General features: G+C 38.1%; 1 protein-coding gene across 1 annotated transcript; it reads left to right on the top strand.

The window, feature by feature from the left end:
• Positions 1-1733: 1733 nt before the first annotated feature.
• Positions 1734-21581, top strand: DCAF13 (DDB1 and CUL4 associated factor 13; the record flags this gene model as incomplete). The annotated part of the gene is given in 10 exon segments (XM_010014774.1): positions 1734-2083; positions 3329-3436; positions 5162-5248; positions 6117-6272; positions 6980-7057; positions 9595-9677; positions 10262-10426; positions 13321-13456; positions 20146-20309; positions 21122-21581. Coding segments are annotated over 10 exon segments (1415 nt in total), but the record flags the coding sequence as incomplete, so codon positions are not given.
• Between the last annotated feature and the right edge of the window lie 3611 nt (positions 21582-25192).

Raw genomic sequence — 25192 nt, 5'->3', positions numbered from 1 at the left:
GGGTGCCGGGCCGTGCGGTGTTGCCGTGCCGCGGCACCCGGCTGAGGTCCCGGGGTGACAGAGCGCGTCTTGGGAACGCAGACAGCGCGGGGTGCGGGGTCTGGGGGTAGTCATGGCTCCGGCACGCCGAGGTTGCTCTTAGTTTTACCTGGGCCACGCTTTACAGTCTCGTGCACTTACTGCTGTTTCTTTCCTGGTACACCTCATCCTGCTTCTTGTGTATCCCTCATTAAACCTGGCAGAAATCGTGCAGGTTTTGTACTTGTTTTAGATGCAGCAGCTGTAGCGTAGTAGTTGAGATGATAGAATTATAGAATAGTTTGGGTTGAAAGGGACCTTATAGATCATCTACTTCCAACCTCCCTACCACGGGCAGGGACACTTTCTTGCTAGACGAGGTTGCTCAAAGCCCCGTCCAGCCTGGCCTTGAACACTACCAGGGATGGGGCAGCCACAACTTCCTTGGGCAGCCTGTTCCAGTGCTTCACCGCTCTCACAGTGGAGAATTTCTTCCTTATATCTAGCCCTTTTTACTGTTGGAAGAGTCCCTCTTTGGCGTCCTTGTAGGCCCCCTTCAGATACTGGAAGGCTGCTATCAGGTCTCTACTCAGGCTTCTCTTCTGCGGACTGAACAGATGAGGACTTTCCACGCTCCGTTCTGCTCATCCTCTGCAGAACTGATCGTACATAGTTATGGCAGTTTTATTTCTGTAACATGAAAGAAATAAAATTTAGTTTCTACCTGGTGATGAAGTTTGTGAAATGGCCACCCTTTGTCAGAAAGAGCAGGAGTAAAACTTGGCATCTCGGATGCACTAAATCAAACTGTTTTGAGCAGAATAATAGACCTGTGTTATTTTAAATTGTCTATGCTTCATTATTGGATTGAATTAGAGGTAGGTGGCTATTTTGTGCAAAGCAGCATCACAACTAATTTTTTATAGTTATTTAATTGTGGTTACATATTTGTAACATGGAAAAATATTGAAGTTACCCACTGGGACAGTAGCTGAATATATCTTAATTTTCCAAGTGGGATTTGTGTGTAAGCTGTTAAATTTTCTGTCATGTTACAGAGTGATACACAACTCTTTCATCAGAGATTTTAGAGGTTCTGATATGCATCAAATAGTCTTTGGAAACTGGCAGACTCAACTAAGCATCAATTCTTAATGAGCAATCTGTCGTCAGTTACTCTGCTGATTTTTCAAGCTTCTTGCATAAAACGGAATGAAAGAGACGAAACCCAGAAGTACGGTGTCAAAATGGGCTTTATTCATTGTAAAAAGTGCATTGCAGGCAGATACAGAGAGACCCTTGCTCGAAGCTTGTGTGATCTAAACACTCCTGTCTGGGAAACCAGATAGCATTAGCAGAGGACCAAGCTCATGAAACTAATGAGTCTCATTTCAGAGCCAGGGCTGGCTTGCAGGTGATTGAACATGAAGACCACTAGGTTGCCTCGAGTGTCTCCATGTATTTGTGTCCTTTTTTATACTACTTACGTTAGAGTTTAGTGGTAAGAGGTTGATATTGTGGGGTTCATTTATTTTGCCTTGTAGTGAGTGGTTGGTTGTTCTTGGTTTTGGGGCATTTTTTTTTTTTTTAATAACAGTTGCAAGATATCCATAGCTTCCAGTTTGTTGTGTACATTCATATCTTCCCTTGCAAAGGGAAGTTTCAGGCTTCATTAACTTAGAGTTTGTTGGGTGGTCATACTAATGATCCCACAGAGCAGTTTCAAAGTGGTAGGAACAGCAGTAATCTCAGTGTGAAAGAAAATTCTCCACAACAGGAAAATTGAAGAGAACTTCTGAATTCAGCTTACCTTGAATTACACTACATACTATGGGTTTCTAATGTGTGTGTTACTCTTATTGCAGTTCCAAGAAACTATGACCCTGCATTGCACCCTTTTGAGGTTCCACGAGAGTACGTAAGAGCTCTGAATGCAACAAAGCTAGAACGTGTGTTTGCAAAACCCTTTATTGGCTCACTTGATGGCCACAGAGATGGAGTTAACTGCATGGCCAAACATCCAAAGAGTTTGTCTACAGTGCTGTCTGGAGCTTGTGATGGAGAGGTAAGCTGTAGTTACAAACCACAGCAAGTGCTTTCACTTCTGTGCCTTTGTTTCAATTTGTTGTTTTCAGATGCCCTATGCTTACCTTTTGTGTCTTTGTTCAGCAAGATACCCTGTGTTCTCTCAGAAGGTGTAGCTTACCCAGTTTGGGGCAGTGTTTCTCAAACTGCAGGTTGTAATCTGCCCAGTGCACAAAGGCAGCAGCTTTCAATTGTTCACTTGTGAGCAGAGGGTGTGACAATCAGCTCCTCAGGATGGAGCAGTGAATGTCAATATTTACAGTCTGTAGTGACTGCTTTTTGCTGCCCAGGTGATGCTCTTTCCCTTGGAGAAGTTAAACTGCTTTGGATTGAGAAGATTGTATGAAGTCAGATGAGTTAGGGGAAAGGAGCACAAAACTAAAAACTTTCTGGAATAATAATTTGTGATATTGTCTGTAAAATGCTAACCCTTTATTTGATTATTTTACATAAATGTTACAAATAGCAGGCAAGGGCACTTCAGTTGGAGTCAGTTGCAGAAAAAAATTGCCTGTCTTTTATGTCTTCTCTGTCCTCTCACTAATGTTGTTCATTTGATAGTACTTGTATATTTTAAAGGTGTCTTCTGGGTAGCTGGTTGCTTTGTTCTTTTAATGAAAGGTGCATGTATCATGCAGTGTAGTGTAAGGGAGATCAACCTTTTCAGAGAGGAGGGGAATAAATTTAGTGAAATGTTGGGTAGATTTATTATCCACTGATAAGAGTGAGTAAGGTACTGGGTACTATAAATACAAATAGAAAAACTGTCCTCCATTTGTTTTCAAAGCATTTGGGTCCATTTGAAAAATGGAAACCTCTGTGAGAGGTGGGAATCTGTATAAAAGGTAGCACAGCCATTGGACTGAAAACATTCTGTTAGTTGCAAAGGCTATTTCCTTGTGCTTTTCTTTTAAAGGGATATTTTTTACTAGAATTATGACTGCTGCTATCTTTTAGCAAGAAAGCTAGCTCAAAAATAGGAGAATGTAAACTTACAGTAAGTATAGAGCTTTGGAGGGGATAAGAAGGAAAGAGCCACACTTGTACATTTTTTTTCAAGAAGAAAATAATTGAGTAGTTTTAACATTATAAAATCTGTCCAGTGTCCAAGCCAGCCATGCCATTTTATGACAACATGTGTGATCTCTTGTACTTGAATTATGAGTTGCAGTTGTGGGCTGCAGAAAACTTAAGTAACAACAGAATATTTTTCTGGTTTTTACAGGTTAAAATTTGGAATCTGACCAAGCGACAGTGTATTCGTACTATACAAGCCCATGAAGGCTTTGTTCGAGGCATATGTGCTCGTTTCTGTGGTACATCATTCTTTACTGTAAGTATAATGTGTCTCCTTAGTACAGTGTGGCAGTACAGAGTGCCTGTTCACCATCTGGTTTCCAGTGAGCAACTTACTCTCTGCCATACAATATTTAAATACTGTATGAATACGTTTATTAAATTTGTCTGAGAACCTGACAGTTCTATTTCCTTGTGAAAATTTTGTTGCTGCTGTGATATGGGTGTTATTCAAGACTATGGAAGGCATAAACACCAGAAAATTGGTAATGGATGGTCATATAATTAAACCTTGAGTAAAGTAGTTTTCATTAATGTAGGACATAGACTATATTCATTGAAAGATGTAAAAAACTAACCATTTACATATACTATGATTAAAGATAAGCTGAGTTAGTCAAGATGTCCCATGTTACTTAACTTTGTTATCAACGACAGCTGATTCACTTGCATGTAAACCATCTGGAAACAGCATGTCTTCCTATTTGCATTAGAAGCAATTAAAGATGATACAATAAAAAGAATTGTGTTTGAAGACTAGAGTGTCCTGAGGTTTTGCTTCTTTTGAGTTGGGCATAGAAGAGCTGTTTTCACTACTACGTATTTATCTTTTCTGAAGTATGTATCAGATCATGAGAACAGAAGTTAGGATGTAAGGGAAGTTGCAGCAAAAAATTCTAAGTGACTCCAAATTAGAATTCTCTTTTGGCAGTCCCTCTGCTTGAAAATTGAGAGAGGGAAAGAAGAAACAGTAGTAGTGCTGTCAGGAAAGGAAGTTAAACTTGTACGACTAACATTTTTACTTGGAGAATTTGCCTGATCCAGGTCACTGCACAGTTATGCAAAAACTTGTGCTGGCATAGTGCAAGACATAGCATGGCATTGGGAACAGGCAACTGGAGCAGCTGAGGTCGAGAGTACCTTTTAATTGTTTACATGCTCATCAAAATGACATCCAGAAGATAATTTGCAGTTTAAGGTGCCATTTGATTAAAAATGACATAATGTAGCCTGAAAAAATGGTCATCGTTCCAGCTCACCTTTTTCTGTTCAACCCTGGAAGTATCTCTTGGAAACTGGAAAACATTTGTAGATTGAGATAAAGACAGTTGAATAGGTAAAGGAAACATAGTGGTGGGGGCAACAGTGACAAACAGGAAATCAGTCACCTCCTTTCACAAGCAGACAGTCTCTGAGCAGCAGCCACTTTGAAAGCCAGCCCCTGCCTCACTTTCTTCTACTATCTCAGTTTCTATTGCTGAATATGATGTCCATGGTCTGGAATACTCCTTTGGCCACTTCAGGTTATCTGTCATGTCTGCATCCCCTCCCAGTCTGTTGTCCACACCTAGCCTATTTCTTGATGGTGGAGGTAGGGATGATGACTTACAGACTGTGGGAAGCCTTGACACCCTCCAGGTACTGTTCAGCAGTAGCCGAGATTAGTGCTGTATCAGCAGTGTTTTAGCCACAAATCCAAAACACAGAGCCGTATGGGCTGCTAGGAGGAATGTTAACTCCATTCCAGCCAGCTGATGTACGTGCGCCTTCTCAGTTTCTAGCAAAGTAGTATATAACAAGGACTAATCTTCAGCTTGGAGGTGTAAAAGGGAGCAATGAATGGGCAGGAGAGAGTGCTTCTGTGTATACCATAGATAATTATCTTTTGAAAGACTGCCTGTAGTAAATTGCAAAATGCATCTTATAAAATAAACAGAATGTATTTATGTAAAAATGTACACGCTTTCTCCAATATTTCCAGGTTGGTGATGACAAAACAGTGAAGCAGTGGAAAATGGAGAGCCCAGAATATGGAGAAGAGGAGCCAATTCATACAATTCTTGGAAAGGTAGTAAACCTAAGTTTTGATTTCTGCCCCCCTCTTCTCCCATCTCTTTTTTTGAATTGTTTGAAGCAATTCTTATCTAGCTTTTGGAGAAGAGACAAACAGTTTGGTACCACCTGTTATCATAATGATATGTTGTAAGGTGATGGCATGAAATTTTATAACGGCACTTTTAAAGTTTCTGTTGCGTTTATTTTACATATAAGCAGAAAGGAAAATCTCTGATGTCATCAGAGACTGCTTAGATCTATCTTTACTAGTCATCCCTTTCCTGTGAATTGGTCAGATCTTTCCGAGTCTCCTCTTCAGACCTGTTGTCAGTGCTTAGTCTGCGTGACATAGCTTTGTTTTCATGGCAATACCTTGCAGCCATTCAATACAAAATTTTAACTTTATGCCTTTCTTTTTGACAAAAGCAGATTAAAAATATGTACTTCAGCACTTTTTATTATAAGCTTATTTTAAGAACATTAAATGCTTTTTTGTAAATAGTTTGAAACTCTTCAATTACTGTAACATCAGTGGAATCTCTTCAGGTCACCATGGAAAATTTCTAAGTACCCTTTAAATTTCCCTTTGCTTTAAAGTCAGCCAGGTCTTTGTAAATGGGCTTCTAATGCTGACTTCATTTAAATTAACAAGAATTGAATGCATGCATTTTAAGTGAATATATGGGAAGCTAGTCTTTCGTGTAAAAGTGTATCTGGTAGCAGTGGTGACTTGGTTTTATTAATTTATATTACTGAAAGCCATGGTAGACTTGATATGCAATGATTTGTTGGTCTTTTTTATAAAAGAACATACTTCCATATTTAAGTATACAATTACTTTTATAAATTGTTCTGGTTTGGTTTTGTTTTTTCTTTTAAAGACAGTTTATACAGGAATTGATCACCACTGGAAGGAAGCCGTTTTTGCTACCTGTGGCCAGCAAGTGGACATTTGGGATGAACAAAGGACAAGTCCCATGTGCTCTCTGACATGGGGTTTTGATAGCATAAGCAGTGTAAAATTCAATCCCATTGAGGTAATGTTTCTGTTATATATTGGAAATCAGTATTTTTCTTGATCACTGTAAGATCTAAACTGTTAACACCATCTTTAATGGCCTTTTCCAAATATAGATTTTGATATATCTTTTAACATAATATGTAGGGGGGTGTATAAATTTTTTTTTTATTTATGCCTATATTGCTTTGGAATGTAGTACCATGTGATTTCATCTTTTTATCTTTTGTCTCTGTTAGTGGGGGAGAGGAGGAAGAAAAGTAGGGTGGTCTCCATTCTGCCCACAGCAGTACAGACCCCATACTGTGTAGTGGTTATGTGGCTGTGGAGCTCTTGTCTGTTCCAGTACTGCGCTCCCTGTAACCAATTCTTCTTACTCTCTCTATGGCAAAACCATTGCATTTGATTTTCTGCAGTAGTTCCTATGTGTATCTTGGCTGGGCTGTGTTCATAGATGAAGTGTTTATGAGGAAATTGCTTGTTAATTTTGAAGTAGAGAGGACTGGGTAGATTCTGAATCTTATAGGGGCAGCTATTTAAACTGTGCCGAATAATTAGGTGCACAGAAAGAATGATAAATGTATTTCCTTGACTGAAAAAGGAACTATTTCACTACCAGCTTTGTGGAACTGCTGAGGTATCTAGTGTGAGCTGTTAACCATATTTTATTTATTTTATAAGTGTTAAGAAGAGCATACACACTGTTTTTGTTGTTTTGTTTTTTAGACATACCTTTTGGGAAGCTGTGCTTCTGACAGAAATATTGTGCTATATGATATGAGAAAATCAACTCCATTAAAGAAGGTAATCTTTTTAACAGAAGCTGATGGCACTAATAAGCATACTAAATATGAAAGTAGTCTGTAACTGTTGGTGGTTTAGTGGTGGTCTTGGCAGTCCTGGAATAATGGTTGGACTTTATGATCTTAAAGGTCTTTTCCAACCTAGTTGATTCAATGATTCTATGAGGGTAGAGAAAGGGAAGCTCTGAACTGTGAGTTCTCTGAGTTTTCGTTGTCTAATATTGAGTCTTTTAACTGAGTTGCTGGGATTTAAACCATGCAGAGTTAGAAGGGCCTTTTTCTGCATTCAAATGGGCTGTCAGGCTCACTGTTGTAATTCTTGATACAAGTGCCTGACCTGACAGCAATTTCACAATAAGAACTTTATGTTCCTGTGTTGTGTTCTGTCTATGTGTGATTTTTTTTTTTTTCCCTCTAATTATTATTCTTTTTCTCTGCCTTGCCAAAAGGAAACAAAGTAACTTTTAAGGCATTTCCTTTCCACCATAGGGAAACGTTACTTTGCCTTTGAAAAGGTGTTCTGCTCTTACATGGGGATAAACCCTCCCTATGCACATAGTAAAAACATTCAGAAATCCTTTGCAGTAGAATCAAAATTGTATTTATATGCAGAATTTACCAATGACATGACGATTCTTCTTTATCTTTAAGAGAAAGTATGTCTTTATTTAAAACAAGAAGCCAGTAATTCATATTAACCTTGATCAAATTCAGTAGTTAGGAAACCCAGAACTATCTTTAACAGTTTTCTTCTTGAAAAACAATATTCTGGCTTGTGAATATACACTCAATATCCTTCTAGTATGTTGTGAACTGTTGGCAATTACACTGGTCTGATACACACTAGAACACTATAATGGTACTTTAAGTTGGCTATAGAACAGGAATATTGTTGGCATAACAATATTTCTTTCTCCCTGTTCCCCAACAATTTTTCATGAAGTTTCATTTGGTCCACTGAGACAATGCTTATAAAAATTCTCAGTGATACCAGTTGGAGGCTCGAAATGAAAACAGCCAGTGAGGTAGATCTTGTAACTAACTTGTACTTGAAAGTTACAAGATCAAGTTAAAAGAGTGTAGCTGGAGCCTTTGTGAATTAAGTTTGATGCTAACAGAATTTTACCTATGTATATATGCTAAATATATAAAAGTATACATACATGTCTGCACATACATTATTTGTATATTTTCTGCTATAGGAGTAAAATGTAGATTAACACTTCTACTAGGAAATGAGGAATTACAGAGAATGAGAATCATCATAATATGCACACACTCATAAAATCACAATTTTCTTGGGGCAAGGGGTTCAGTAAAGATAGTAATATTAATTTGCTTTGAGATCATTTTCATTATTGTGTAAGTTTCTAACTGTCCAACTGTGTTTTCTTATATGTATGTAAATCTGTGGTGTTTGGTCTAGAAAGCTGAGAACAAAAATGAGTTTTGAGTACCTTAGCATTAAACACCCAAATTTCAGGATTTTCAGGTAGGATTATGACAGGTTTGGAGCATTGTGGAAAATCTGGTTTAGAGTTGTTCAGTTTGTTACTAAGTTGCTCTGTATACATATACTTTTTGTCAGGCGTAATGTATGGGATTTGTTTTTAAGTGGTTGAAAGCGCCTCCAGGACCCAGCAGAAGCTGAAGCTGTTGTGTTGTATGGGGTGTCATGACCTCCACCCTGCCTCCCCTTCTATCACAGGGGCCCAGTTGTTAGTGCCACAGCTGTCCTACAAGGTGGGGACATCCACATACAGCTTCTTGGTACTTCTTGTCTATCTAGTCCACTGTTAGCAAAGTAGAAGGGTGCTGTTATACTGTCTTCAGTGTAGCCTTCCTCCTACTTCAAGGCAAACTGCCCTCTTCGTAGCCATATGCTAACTAACAGCAAGCGAATTTTATGAATGTATAGCAAAAGATGCACTGCTAGCACAGTGATAATGGTAAGTAGATTACAACACAGTAGCTTCTGCATTATTGCATGGCACTTGAACAAGGAATGGCAACTGTCTTGGAGAATTCATGAACTGCAATTTCAAAGATAAAATAATGAAGTGATAGTAGTAAGTGGAGGATATCAGAGTGTTGTAATAGCTTTGCAAATTCTGGTTTGTATTGTCAATTAATGACTGTATCCCTTGAAATAACCATTTAATTAGTTGCGTTTACATTTCTTACCTAAAGTTTCCTATAAATGTGATGGAAAAGTGAAATTTTTGAGAAGTTCCAGGTTTATGTGTTGACCACTAATGTATTTATGTTGTTTACATGTTAAATGACCACTTAGAAGAATTTGCTCTTACAATGACTTACAGAGGAAAATTTAATTGCTGTGTAGCACAAGTGAGCGTATAATGAGGGGTGGGAAGTTCTTGAGTTCCAATTCTAACATGAAAAGAAAATACTCTGTCATGTCACTATTCTTCTGCCATAATTCTGTAAAGTAGTTGTCTCCGGTGGTGTAGGAAGTTTTGAACTACAGCAAGTATTTTACTGCCTGTAACAAGGTAGCGATGTGTAAATATCTTTCAGGTTATCTTGAACATGAGGACGAATACACTGTGTTGGAACCCTATGGAAGCTTTCATTTTTACTGCAGCAAATGAAGATTACAAGTAAGTGTGACTGTGATAATCCTGATCGTGTTATGTTTTTAATCTGTATCTTGGTGATTTATCATCATGTTAAAACAAATATTTAAAAAAACTGTTTTAAATTTGGATCACAACTAATAATGCTGAGAATTATAGTCTCTGTTGTATAAGAAAAAGAGTTGATAGTAGACTGCCTCTTTCTCTGTATTTCAGTACCTGGGTAACTTAAAAAAAATGGAACTGAACCAGTGCAAGCGTAACTTGCAATGGGACCTGGAAAATAAGTACTGTTGGTCCAGTCTGAGGCAATATAAGTGTTTATTTTCTTGTCAGCTCTTGTAAAGCTTGATATATTGTACTGACCATGTATTTTGATGAGAACATTTCTTAAAAAAAGCCCCACCAAAAAATAACAACAACCAAAAAAAAAAAAAAACCCACCCAAAAAACCCCAAACAAAGCTGCAAACTTTTGTGAAACAGTTCTGGAATCTGCAATACTTAATCCTTTCAGTGTCTCACAGCAGTTTTTTACTTTTGAACAATACTATTCATGTGAACAGCTAATCTGATATTGAAAAAGCTGTTGATGTATTTATTTTAAAGCTTATATACTTTCGATATGCGCTTTCTTGAATCACCTGTTATGGTGCATATGGATCATGTGTCTGCTGTTCTTGATGTGGATTATTCACCCACTGGGAAGGAGTTTGTCTCTGCCAGCTTTGATAAGTCTATCCGCATTTTTCCTGTAGACAAAGGTCACAGCAGGTGAGTGATTTTATACCTTTCTCTCTTGTGTCATTCATTCCAGTGACCTTCTTCCCTAGTCCTCAAAATTCTTAATTAGTACATTCATATCGTCTTTGGGACATTCACTTCCTGTGAATATTGAACCATTACTCTGTATATAATTTGAGATTGATGGGTCGCGTAGTTGACAGATAATTCTGGAGTATGTATTAGAGTAGATGTCCTGGGTTCAGCTACAGCAGTCATTTTTTCTCCTTAGTAGCTGGTGCAGTGCTGTGTTTTTGACTTTCAGTCTGGGAACAATGCTGATAACACCGATGTTTTTAGTTGTTGCTCAGTAATGTTTACTCTGACCAAGGACTTTCTCAGTCTCATGCTTTGCCAGAGAGGAGGGGAAGCCGGGAGGAAGCAGAGGCAGGACACCTGACCCAAACTGGCCAAAGGGGTATTCCATACCACAGCATGTCATGCCCAGTATAGAAACTGGGGGGAGTTACCCGGAAGGCCAGATCGCTGCTCGGGTCGGGCTGGGTAGCGGTCGGCGGGTGGTGAGCGGTTGTGTCCTTTTCCCTTGTTATTCCTCTTATCATTATTATTGGTAGCAGTAGTGGTTTGTATTATACCTTAGTTACTGGAGAGCTGTTATCTCAACCCGTGGGAGTTACATTCCTCCAATTCTCCTCCCCATCCCTCCGGGAGCGGGGGGAGGAAGGAAAAGGGGGGGAGTGAGCGAGCGGCTGCGTGGTTCCAAGTTGCCGGCTGGGCTTAAACCACGACAGTAGAACTTCGACTTAATGGATAGCAGCACTTGGGCAGTTTTGAATTGAAATCATGGAGGGCTGTTCTTGTTGGGTGTACTCATTTGTGTTTCACCAAGATGAAGCCCATCTTATTTCCCTCGCTCTATATCTTTAATGTTTTTAGGTCACTTTGTATGGTATTTGTCACCACTTGAAGTTTGCAGTGCCTTACATCATTGTAGCATTTGGCTTTCTAGGCGCTGTCTTCATCCTATATGGAAGGTTTTACACGAAAAGCATTGTTGTATGACCCTGAAGATCAGTTTGAGACATGCTTGTGATCTGTTTCAGTACACTTATTACCCTTTGTTCATATTTTGTTAACTGGGCTTTGTTTCATTTGACAATGCTTTGAATACAGTTCACTTTGAATTAGTTTTTCATGTGATATTTCTTAAGGCAGTGTATTAAATATTTTGCTGAAGTTCAGATTGGACCTACTGTGTGTCTTTTTTCTTTTTTTTTTTTTCCCCCCCACTCCAGTTTGATGAAAATTGAAGCAAGTTATCAGATCTGCCTGGTATCATTTGTTCTTCATAAACCTACCTTCGTTATCCTCTGTTGTCAGTTCTTTCTTTTTTTTTTTTTTTTCTCCTTCTTCTTTATTCTTAACTTTATTTTACTTCTAGTTGTCTTCCTCTCTCCAACCTTGGTCCCTCCAAAAGTTGCTACTAAAGCCAGCTCTGTGTGGTTTGAGGGGTGGCAATGTTGAAATACTGATTAGGGGAGGAGTATATTTTTATTATTGATGCAGTTATGTATGCATTATTCACTCTAACTGTTCGTATGCTCCTATACTGCACTAAAGATTGAGAGGGGCTGTTTACGTTTTCCTTTATATCTAATCTACAGGTAGCTTTCATTCTTCCTGTCTTGCAATAGTATTTTAAGCGTAATAAGGTATTGCAGTTTCTTCGTGGGTTTAGTTTGTACTATGGTTAGCAGCTCCCATGTTCTATAGATTTTCCTTTCTGTGGAATAGTAATGTTCACAAAAGTGATGATCTGCAAGGTTAAAGCACATCATTGAGGGGAAGTTTGCAGACCCCAAAATGCCCCAGGGAAAGGCCTTATTCTACATTGTAGCAGATAGCTGCCAAGGCCTTTGGAAGGAATTTTCCTCTTTGTCCACACTTCTCCCCCTTTCTCTGTGCAATGGCCATAAATCTGTGGCCAAGATATGGCCAAGTAAAAGCCTTACAGATGAAGAGCTCAGCCTTGTATAAGCTGACTGGGTTTCTGTGACACTTAAAATTCTTTAGAAGCTGGGCTTTTTCAGAATTGCACAGTTGAAATTAATCCCATGGAATAGAAAAAAGTCTCTAAATGGAAAATCTGATCCCATTTGTAAACCTGAGAAGGCAGTAAAGTATCTATAAACAGGGATCTCAGCAGTATTCCAGTTTTGACTTTTGATCTCCTGCCAATTTGAAAAACTCTTAACTTTCATTGCTTTCTATTTTGTTTTAAAATGAATATTTAAATTGAGAAATTGATTAGCCACAAGAAATAGGGTTTATTATGAAGTTAAATTAAATTTAGTAAATTCTTGGTAAAGAGAACCAGATGTATGTGTGCATTTTTTAAAATGACAGATCAAGTTTATTTGGCCATGTTTTGTGTTTTCCTTTTCCTGAAGAATGATACTAACTTGTGATGACAGCAACAGGAGAGACTGAAAATGTGGAGTAAGGAAAGGAAAAGTACTTTGTTCACCAGAGATGGGCGAAGAAAAGTTTTGTTATTGAAGGAAATAGTAAATTGAAAGTAAACGTAGAAACGCTTATGAAAATGCGTACGTGCACACACGCTATTAAACATCAGCATCAGTAAATGATATGTGTTATTCTTTAGCTATTTACTGTGATTTCTATGAAAGCACTTACTTAAAAAGTATCTTATCTTAGAGGGTCCTTTGTCAGTCTCGCCATCACATTTTGTTTGAATCTCTCTAGATAGATTTAAGATCAGCACAGTGTTTAAAAAAGTCAGATTTTTAAAAAAATAAGAACAAAGTGAGAAATTAATGTTGCCTTCAACAGAATGCTTTCTGCTATTTGAAAGGAAATGTTGGTAAGAAAAGTGATCACTTGAAAATGTTTCTCTGCTTTAGGGAGGTGTATCATACAAAACGAATGCAGCACGTCATCACAGTAAAATGGACTTCAGATAACAAATACATTCTTTGTGGCTCAGATGAGATGAATATTCGCCTGTGGAAAGCTAATGCTTCGGAAAAACTGGGAGTGGTAAGAGTTGCAATTTGCTTTTTGTTGTAACAGGATGTTTGGGGTTTTTTTGTTGTTATTACAACTGGTTATCCTATTCAACTGGTAAAATATTTCTAATGGGAAAATGTAAAACTGTAGTTTGATGTTTGTATTTAATTTGAAAACTGACATGCGTAGCACAGCTCATTGCATTTACTGCAGCTTATATTAAGCTTATATATAAAATTAAATGCCTCACTGCTACACAAGGTCATTTTTGTGGGTTTTGGTCTTGTTTAATGTTAACAATGGTAATCAGTTCTAACTAAACTAGATTTGAGTTTTTACCTGGGTGCTACAGGTGAGAATTCATCCCTTTGCACTAGAGAAAAAACAAGTCTTCTCATTTGCCATGCACACGTCATTCTGTTGAAGTTTGGAGTTACTACTTCCCAAAAGTTTGAGTGGCACGCGACCGGTTCATGTGCAGTTTGTACCATGATAAGCATATACACTGTAAAATAGTCCATTTGCATCAATGCATAACTGAAATTGTGCTTAATCTGTATTACTCTCAGATATCAAGTGGGCAAAGTAGTGTGGAGTTTGAGATCCGTTTAATTCAATTTAAGCCAGTTTGAAGTGTTCCTAGGAGGAACAGACATCAGTTTAATTAGATACATGTCTTTACAGTTACACTTGTTCAAATGTTTATGTATAGACAAAGCCAAAATGTCCTATTACGGTTACCACTTGCATATATTCATCTGCAGTTGTGTTAAAGCACTGAATGACTTTGGAGAATGAATTTGACACTTTGTCCACTGGAATAATCCCCTTATGTAGCTTATATTGTTATGATATTTTGGAGCTGCTTGCATTGCTTTTTCTGAGGCCATCAGCGTAGCTGTCAAGTAATGCTTGGGGGAATTTCTTCTTGATCTTGTGAAAGATTGAGGAGAGAGGAACAGGGAGCTGTATTTCACAGAAGAATGTTGTAGGGGCTGGATCTATTGCACAGTTATGTCTAGGGCTGCTTGTGATTACCTGAAGCTCCATCAGATTATAGTATCTGTGTAGGAGGGATGTGGAGTGGAGCTGGGAGAGGTGACAGGTGAATGGGAGTGCTAGGAGTACTTACGGCTACAGTAAGGAATGGAGTAGTTCATGGACTATTGTGTACTGTGAAGCACTGGATTTGAAGTAGCTCAGCTAAACCAACGTGTATCTTTAGCCATGGCCCACCGTAGGTCTCTCATCTTTGCAGCAGAGCTATAGATAAAAAGCCCTGACAACTTTGTAGCCTGTACAGTATTTGTAGTTACAGACTACTATTTAAATTTAATTTCTGTAATGAAATAATGAAATAACTTTTTGTTGAGTATGCTATCATTTTTTTCTGTTCTGACTTGATTTGTGGAATCCCATGGCAGGGGTGTTGAAATTAGATGATATGTAAGGTCCCTTCCAATCCAAACCATTCTATGATTTTCCCATATAGTGCTTCAGTTAGCCATTTATGGGATTGAATATTGATCTAAATAAGATATTGGCTTAAACTGATATTGACTTAATATTGAAATAAAGAGAATAAACATCCAGGCTGCTATAGTTGTTGTTAAATTTTATTATTTTTTTTTTTAGAAGCACTATGATATTTTATTTTTCAGATGTTTAGAGCGTAATTGTTGCTAATAGGACTTAAGAGTGGAATCTTTACGCTTTATGACATTCTTGGATATACCTTGGAAATGTTGCTTGGATTCAGGCAACTGTGCCAATCCTTGTTCCACCCAACCTGATAGCTCTGTGGTTCTTAATGTCAGAACTATTAACGGCTATTTATCAGGTTCCACTATTTTTCTTTACCTGCTCCTTCTTTTTTAGGATTGGTGTTCTTATCTTCATAGACACATGCTTGCTCATTTTATAAATGTCCAGTTCTTCCCTAGTCTGTGGCTATTTTTTGAACATTTTGAATATTCAAGGCTGAACATTCAGTAATTCTGTCGGAAGTGTCAGAATGTCTTAAATGCTTAGTTGCTTAGTCTGCTATTTTTCTTTGCTGAGAAGATTTGATTGAATGACTCATCCAAAGGTCACTGTATTTCTGTTATAATGCTAACATCTTGTAATACATTGTATTTTAAGATGGATATTTTTGGGGTGGGGGTGGATGGAAACTGGTATCCTAAAAGAAGAACGGTAATCAAACGTTTTTTTCTTTGCTAAGTACTTAGTCTTACTTAGTCTTACTTGGGTTTAGTATTGCTGGGTTCCAAGGAAGTTACAGTAAATACGTATGTACGTTGTGACCGATGAACATTTTTCCAGTTGGAAAGTTGTACTTTCTGAACCATGGCTACCCTAGTTAGCAGTCATCAGTTCTGACATGCATGTTTCTTTTGGTTTTTAATGTATTTGGCATTGCACTCATTATTAAAAATCAGTGAAACATTAGAGTAAGAATAAAAGTCTCTGGAGGAGCCAGAGGCATGCTATGTCTCCACTACACTGACAATTAAGTCTGCATGGGTTTTACAGAGGGGTAGCAGAACCCATATCTTTCTGTTGGAGGTACTGCAGAAGTTGCTTTAAAATATTTTACAACATTTTTTTCTTTAATAGAAGTTGATAAAATAATAAATAATTATTGCATAGGAGTTAAAACAGATGTTATTTTTAAAGCAGTAAACATCCAGCTCTGCATGTCCGGAAGCAAAAGACTAAATTAAACAAGCTTTTTAAGATACTCCAGACTGTTCAAATCATAAAATATGATGTTAAGTATGTTTGAGCTCTTGGAATACCTTGAGTACCTGTGCTCTTGGAGAGGTCTGGGATTTCCGAAAAGATAAAGGACTTTGGCTTCTGAAGAAAAGAGGAACACACAGCCTCGTCTGAGTGAAAAAGCTGGAAAAGCAGCAGTATAGATTTCAGTTACTAGTAGAATTAACATACATAAGGAGATAGATTGCGTTTTCTGAATTGTAGTGAAAGCAATAAACCATCAATGAAACTTCAGTAAGCTGGACTGTTCTTCAATTTATTGACACATAAAAAAAATCTACACCTGCAGTTGTGTAAATGCTTAGTAACACATTACTTCTGTGAGTAACAGCTGCAAAATTTGGCTCTTATATTTCCAGAGTAGTTAGGAATTAGAACAGAGCACTGGACAACTGAAGAAGAAGAAAACCTTCCACTTGGGAATGATTTGCATTTCAGCAGGTGTAGAACTAGTGTGAGGAGAGAGTGTAACAGTAGTGGAGCATAGGTTTACTGCTTTCTTACAAGATGCAGAAATAACAGCTTTTGAGTAAGGACTGAAAAAGATAGGAGAAAGTGCAGTTATAAGTCTTGGTTTTGATCTAGCAAAGTGCATTAGCAGGAGTGCATCGAAACTCTGTAAGTAATTGTATATCCTTTCAGCCTGTTTCTAGTATCCAATTCCATTTTGTGAGATAAGGCTGATAACCAGCAGTACCAGATACTGTATGGCATGGCATTCTTTTCATAGTGGTTTTGGGTTTGTGATTCAATGCGCATGTAACTTCATCCCTTGAACTATGGTTTAGTGCCCTTAATATCTACATCACCTTTCTTTTTTTGTCATCTGTGTAGGTGTGAAGAAGCCGTAATTTTTGATCTAAGGAAATAATGAGAAATAAACTTGATGTCAATAAATTTAGAAAGGTGTTTTCAGCAGAGCAATGGAAAGAATCAAATAAAGACAAGATATGGGGTAGAAAACTGCTGGGTTACATTTGCATTCTAAAAATATGTTGTATCTGTGTTCTGTCTGCCCTAGCCTAGAAAGGCAACCTGGACAGGGTAGATAAACACCCATTTTGTATTCTCATGCTGAATGACAGGAGTCTAATAGTGTGGAGTTTTAAATACAGCAGAGTACAAATACAATCCTCTTTAAAAGCAGAAATTTTTGTTAAAGGTGGGTTTAACTGTTCAATCAGGGCTCTGGAAAAATGCTTACTTTCCCAGCTTAGGTGGGAAAAATAACCAGCCTCTAGCATCAGGAGGGAGGAATGAGACACAGGCAGTTTACTCGAGGACACATTCTCCCATTGCTGACAACTTAGTTGCATTTTAGAGTTAGTTTTCCCCTTTTTTCATTCTAGATCTTTGCTGTGAAGTACTACTGTGGTGATGGTACAAATCAGCTGTCTTTCTGCTGCATGATGTCTGTTTCCCTCACATAGGAAGGAAGTTGCACATTCACTTTTGGAATGTATGAAAAAAGGGTCATATGTAATCTTTGAGCAAGTCTCCCACACATGATGTCATATAAATCCTAATTTATTATATTATAAAGGGTTCTAGTCCCTTTAAACAAAATCTTTAATCCTGCTAAATCATTCTCTGTTTATGGCATCTTCTCCAGCTCACACCAGAATGGGAAGTAACACTGTTCTCTTCAGCTGTTTACACTGACCTTTGTAAAATGACTTGCAAGAGAGAAGTTGGAATTCAGCGTGTTATTGCAGTCTGCTTTCTTAGCTATCTGCCATCTCTCATAAATAGACAGAAACTTGTCATTACTGCAGAGTTTTCTTTTACCATCATGATGAGAGTGCAGTTAGCAGAGCCTGCTGTATGGGGTGTTGGCATTTGGTAGCTGGACAGTAAGTCACCAGCGACGTGGTTTTCTATACGCCTAAGCTTTCTATACATTACACATAAAAATTGAATCAAAACAGAGCTACCTTAAACTATATTAATTTTTAAGATATCCTGGTTATATCTTTAATTTACAGATTCACCTCTTGTCTGTAGAATCATCAAGGTTATATTAAATCAGCAGCAATTTGCTCTTCTTAAATTAAAGGAAAATCATTGCATTTAATTAAAATAAAAGCTCTTTAATTTGGATTATGTTGGCAGTTTTCAGCAGAGAGGGAACACTTGGGATTTATTGAGAGTGAACCAGCTATTTAGGTTGGCTCAGTATAAGGAATTTCAATAAAGAGCAGGGAGGTGTATCGTTTTAGTGGGTTAAGATTGTAAAATTTATTCACTTGCCATATGACAGGTCATGATAAATGTAAGTAAAGAATTTTTTTTTTTCGAGTAAGAGGGTGTGGAGAAGCAGAGGGTAAGAGCATTATGTTTTCTGATGCCTGAGTAAGAATTTTCTGAGCGATGAGCAGCTCTGCATCTGGTACCTGGTTTCTTTATTGTCCCAAAGGAGAAACTCCTTCGCTGTGTGTTTTGTTAATACTTGCTTTCAGACCATTAATGGTATTTCAGACCAACATTATCTGAGTGTGATACTTATTTTTTCAGAATTCATGGAATATTCTAACAGAAGTCACTTCTGTTCCAAAGTGGAGAAGAAATAGCCAATTGCTGATTTCAAAGGGGGGAAAAAAGCATATTTCATGATAACGTGATTTCCAAACTTGTGTGTGTGCAATAAAATTGTTAGTTCTGTTACTGCTTTGTTGTTGTTGTTGTTGTTTGTTTGTGTTAGCATTTGAAACTCAGGTTCTGTTTTTCTTGAGAAAGTAGGAAATTAGTGAAACTGAGTAATTTCCAAAGCTGAATAAATAAAAGTTATCTGAAATACTGATTTGCTTTTAATACTTTAGGTGCAGTTAGTAATGGATGAAATAAATGTGGGAGGGCAAAAGACTTGTGCCACTGCTTGTTTGAAAATATGAAGGGCTTTAAGATGTCTGAAATATTGGATTTATAGAGCTTGTTTTGGGCAGGAGGGTAGAAGGAAGCAAATAAGATTATAATCTGTTAATATTTCATATTAACAGATTTTCTGTTTATATGAAAGCTCACTAGTCTGAAAGGCAACTGAAATTGAGACATCTGAGCAATCCAAAATACATACAGACTGATGCTCCTTGTGAATCAGTGAATGCTTTAAACAGAAACACAGCACATGCTGATTTTTATTTTTTTCTTTTGATAGATGTGCATTATGACCAAAGGAAACATGCCTAGTTGTAAAAAAAAAAATAAATATCTGTATCTCCTGTGTAGGTTAGCTCTCAGGAAAAGGCATTTCTCATTTTCAGTGTTGATGGTGGCTCAGACATAATTTTAAACATGAATAAAATTAAGTCTTCTGGGTTAATACTAGCTTACCTGTCTTTCATGTGTTTGTGATACTAAGATTTTTAGCTGCATGATGGAAGCTGGGACTCCCAGTGTGCCGTATAGTCAAGCTAATACTTGAAATGTGGTATGTGCACTGTGATATGCTTCCTAATGGATCAAGGTACTGGGTAAGATTTAGGCCACTTAAAGAGCTGTCTGTAAAGCTGTTCATGAACACAGTTAATTTATAGCATATGTACTTACACTGGCTAGTCATTAAAATGCCTCCATATCTTTGTTTTGCAGCAGAAGTTGGTCATTAGCAGAGGCTAGGAAAGCAGGCAGGCTGATCAAAGAGTTTTTACTGTCAGCTATTTCTATTCTCTTGTTTCTTTACAGCATGTCAATATCTCATTTTCAGGGAGCAAATTCAGTTCCTTCACTGAACTTTGGAACTTTGTTAATGTTTTGTGTTTGAGCATAGGGGTATTGTTGAAATTGTAGGGTTTTAATACTTACCTATCCTAATGCTGAAGTTCCTGTGGTTACAGCCATTTGATGGGAGGAAGCCATCTGAGTTAAAAGTTAAAATTTAAACAGGACAGTTAATTCCCTGTTGTTTTATAACACGCTTGTTTGTGGTGTTTTCCCCACAGCTTGCACCACGAGAGAAAGCAGCTATGAATTACAATCAGAAGCTGAAAGAGAAGTTCCAGTATCACCCAAAGATCAGGCGCATAGCTCAACACCGTCACTTGCCTAAAAGTATATTTTGCCAAATCAAGGAGCAGCGTATTATGAGAGAAGCTCGTCGGCGAAAGTATGTGTTCCTCTCATGGCTGTGTTTTCTGTCAATCTTCAGAAAATGCATCACCACAGTGCTGGAGCGAGTTACAGAGCTACAGTGTGTGGGAGGAACAAGTTTGAGCTACTTTTAACATCTGAATAAGTGATAATGAACTACTGGATTGATTAACCTTTGATTATAAGGAAAATGCAGACAAGTGCCAGTGGGGACTGGTTGCTTCCCAAAAGTACAGTGAGGAAACAGGAGCAAATACCATAGAATCATAGAATAGTTAGGGTTGGAAAGGACCTTAAGATCATCTAGTTCCAACCCCCCTGCACACACTAAAGTATGTCACCCAAGGCTCTGTTCAACCTGGCCTTGAACACCACCAGGGTCGGAGCATTCACAACTTCCTTGGGCAACCTATTCCAGTGCCTCACCACCCTCACTGTAAAGAACTTCTTCCTTATATCTAACCTAAATTTGCCCTGTTTAAGTCCCTGGAAGGGACCACAGTGTTTTGTTAAGCATGACATTACACAACAGTGGGCTGGTTTGGCTGTGGGGGTTTTTTTGGTTGACATGAAAACCAAGTAAGCTGAGCTCCCAGGAAAAGCCTTGGCTTGCAACTTAGTAAAGTTAGCCAATTTTAAAGTTATTTTTCAAAGGAACAGTCCGTCTTCTTACAGGATGAATAGGTGGCTTTTAATAAAAGCAAAGCAGTTCTTAATTTCTTTTTCTTTCTTTTTGAGATCTCCATTGGTGGCTTAAGGAGGAAGCTAGTATTGGTTAAATCTTTGTGCTGAACACTGAACTTCTTTTTTCTGTTTTTTTGTTTCTAGGGAACTGAATCGTCGTAAGCACAGCAAACCAGGATCTGTGCCACTTGTGTCAGAGAGGAAGAAACATATTGTGGCAGTAGTGAAATAATTGTTTTCACATGTACAAAATCTCACAGTGAAAGACAATGTCACTGTTGAATGAATCCGTTATAGAAAATTTGGTGGACATTGGTAAGACACCGTATAACTTCAGAAATGTGGCTTTTCTTCCAAGTATACACATGCCCTGATTCCTCAAGTCATCATCTGCCTTGGGTCGTCATAAGAATTGGCCATGTAATCTTTTATTGCCATTGGACTGTCTGCTACTGGTCCAAGACTGTATTGCAGGGGAGTTTGACTATTTTGATACAAGCAGATAACATGGTAGTTGTTGGAGGATATCTGTAGTTCCAATCCTGTTCCTCTGTACCGTTATTAGAAAAGAAGAATGAAATAGATTCAGATTTGTCAGAGGCAAAAAAACTTCATTCCATAGAGTTATAGAATCAGTTGTCCTTACACTTTGGGTTTGGGGGTTTTTTTGGTTGGTTCTTTTTTTTTGTTTTGGTTTTGTTTTGTTTTGTTGGTTTTTTTGTTATTGTTTAGTTTTACACAAATCTAATAAAGTAGACAAGTGACCTTAAGGCAATTGACCAGATTTTGATTATTCCAGCTGACAAATATACTGCATTATACTCAGTAAGATATATTATTTTTCTTTTATCCAAAAAGAATTCAACAGGATTCTCAGACATCTGTAAACATATTTATAGTTTTGTTCTGTCTTCTTAACTGTCACATGACTCGACAAAGCTTCAGACTGTTGAAGTTGCTAATATTAATAATGACATAATGATCCAATCCTTTTCTGTTCAACGATTTAATACTTTTAAAATCTGGATGAACGATGACATAAATTGTATAAAACACAAACTTCTTCAGGTGAGATTTATTACAAGCCTCTATTTTAAGTTTATATAAGAAAAATAAAAGTACACATTTCACAAGGTGTTTGTAGCCCTAAGTTCTTTTACTGTTTGTCTGGGAAATGCTCTGCTTGTCTTCCAGTGGGATAGACTTCACTTTTTACTGAAGATACTACAATTATCAGAAAATTATGCTGCAATTCAACAAGACCTTCTAGGCTGAAGGCTTTTCTTACAGAAATCTGGGATAACATGATGTTGCTTAACGTCTTCCATACTAAAGGATTTTTTGAGCCTTTGCACTACTCTGCAGTCTCTAACTACACTCCCCCCACCCCCTGCCATGAGTTTATGTGCAAAAAAATTTACAAACTACAAACTCAATTAGAATAAACTTTGTAGTTTAAATTCTTTTTCTTTTTAATCTGGAAATTGAGCACTTCGAGCACCTGCCTTCCTACAGCATCCTGTTCAGTGTATCTACTGACACTAACATCCATATGCATTTCTAGGTCTTAATCTTTCACTTGTCTCTTCCAGCACTATTTGGGCAAGATTCCTGGATCATTATGGCAAAATTACGGCTGTTTGGTGGTAAGAGGCCATAATGTATCTTTTACTCTCTGGATCACTTACCTTATGGGGTGATGCAGGAAAAGAAGCAGATCTGAAGAGCTATAAGTAGGATGACAAGAAGCAGTGGAACAGATCAGGGAATAGACTGATGCTGGCTGTGTGCCTGTTGTACTAATACAGTGCGCTCTGTGCCAAATACAGTTTATTTCCTTCCGGAAGCACTGAGAAAATTGAGGGAGAATGTGCGGTCCCAAGTATGGCTTGTGACACAGCTGTAGTCAAGTCTTGCACAATTTGCAAAACCAGACTAATCTTCTGGAACATGATTACAATTTTTCAGCCTTGTCAGTTTAGCTTGAGTTGATGTAGTTGGTTGTTATTTGTTGAGTCATGATAACCTCTGGTGTGAACAAGTCCTGCTAGCTGGAATTTACTAGCTTTGGTGCAGAACTCTGAAGCAACTAGAGAGCTTTCAGTTCTGAAGTTAAGTTTGGTTACAATGTGGTTTTGGTGTGGATGGAGCTCTGCTGCATGAGCCATATCCAAAGGACCTCTTCATGTTCAAAGACCTTTGTGCACTATTGGTTCAGATAGGCCTGCAGGTAGAGCAGCTCAAAGGATTGGGGTCAGCTAAAAATATTGCTAGAGAGATCGTAATAGCTTGCTGAAAAAGGGAATTTTAAAGTTAGGAGGGTACTTGGAGGCTGTGTATTTGGGTATGAATTCCTTTTCCAAATTCAGTGGATATAATCTTATACAGAGATCTTTGTCTTGTCTTGTTATCAAGTGGGGCACCCTCTCAGCATTCCAGGAAAAAGTCTGTTTTCCATAATCAAGTCTTTGCTACTTACAGAAACATGTTAGTTGTAAAACCAGTGTAGGCATGGGCTGGGGCTTTCTGGTTGGAAGTCAGTCATTTGGAATTTTACAATTGGTGTTCACAGTCTGTTCAGAGGATCCCTGGCCATGGATTTGCACACTGTGAGGCAAGCTGCTGTTGATTGTCCCTTTTGGAAACCCTTACAGTTGCTCTCCAACACTTTTTGTGGCTAGCTACCAAAAGTACATAATGGCACAATACTCAGTAAGGTTTTCAAACTTACTTTTTTAAATAGAGCAGTTACCAAGCTGTAGCTCTGCTTGCCAGAAGTGCTCCTATAGGTCTGTCACAGGCCATCACTGACATGGTTTAGAAATTACATTAAAAGAGATGAAGCTCTTAATTTATATATTTTTGTGTGTGTGTGTGTGGTTTGTTTTTATTTTTTCCTCTTGCTGGATTGAGCTGTGTCATCAGGCCTTATCTTCCCTTAAAGGAGTTACCTAGATTTATTGAAATCATTTTGAAATCATTATATGCAGAGACGTTACAGATAGCTGCATCTGCCTGTATGTGTACCCAAGTGTATGTAGAATAAAATCCTTAGCATCGCAGAAGATACTGAAAATACAAGGAAACTGTTAATGATTGCCTTAGAAATTTTGTTGTGGTTGATTGAGAGGAGGAAAAATAAAAGCGGGGGAGATGATTGACAGTTTTCTAAACCAAATGCAGTGGCTACATACCCACTGGTTAAAAAAGCGAACTTCTGTATATATTTGTACTTCAGGAAGATCTTTAAAGACTGTTTTGAAACAGAAATAACTTCTTTAATACAGAAGTATTTATATGCATATTCATAGCCTTGGTGAGTTTTAGCTGTTTCATGATAAAGATCTATGGAGTCATCAACATTTAATTCCTGTTTTATCATAGCTAAACTGCCACTCGGTTTCTGAGGTGTGTATGGAAACAGATAAAAATGGTAGACCAACTAAAAGAATCCCACAGGAGTGTTTTTGCCAGTGTCCATGTGGGTGGTATTACTTTGTTCATGGTGGCAGAATCCCCTGGCCTATGGGACTGGGGCAGTTTTTCTTCAGTTTGGGTCTCTGGTAGGTGCTGTGAGGCAGTGACTTGCATCCAGTCTCTCTCTCCCAGTTGCTGGCCCTTAGACCCTCGAGTCCCTCCAACATGGGGTCCTGCTCCAGCGGCTCATACTTCTTCCTACTGTCCCGCTCGTGGGCTAGTCCCACTTGAAGTTTGCTGGCAGTGACACGTACACATTGAAACACACAAGATCTGGCGCAATAGGGTGTAGTAATACCAGATGAGCCGCAGTGATGAAGTGCCAGGATCATGCATTGAAGTGGAACTGGTAAGCTGTCTGCATGGGACTTAGCCCCCTTTATCCTATTTGTCCTTGTTTTTTCCTTGCTTGTTTCTTTCCAGTCTACCTTAGTCCCTCCCTTCACACACTTTTGGTGCTACCCTTAAACATCCTTTCAGAAGTTTTGTATGTTGCTGTAAGCTCCTTAAAAAAAAATCTCATAATAAATTTTACATGATCCCTAAATTCTATCTGTTTGGTCCCTAAATTCTCACCCCCATGTATTCTGTAAGAAGTGTTACACCATTTAGGTAATCCCTCAATTTGCTCAGCTTTCTAGGTAGTTTCCCACACTTGCTTTAGTGGGTTTGGCACCAGGACCAATGATCTGAATCAATTTCCTTTGATGGATTTAGGACTAGTGAGTCAGTGTGCTT

Source organism: Nestor notabilis, unplaced genomic scaffold (genome assembly GCF_000696875.1).
Source record: "Nestor notabilis isolate BGI_N333 unplaced genomic scaffold, ASM69687v1 scaffold15135, whole genome shotgun sequence".
NCBI classification, from domain to species: Eukaryota; Metazoa; Chordata; class Aves; order Psittaciformes; family Psittacidae; genus Nestor; species Nestor notabilis.
Note: the sequence above shows the minus strand (reverse complement) of the source record. Positions and strands in the feature narration are given on the sequence as shown.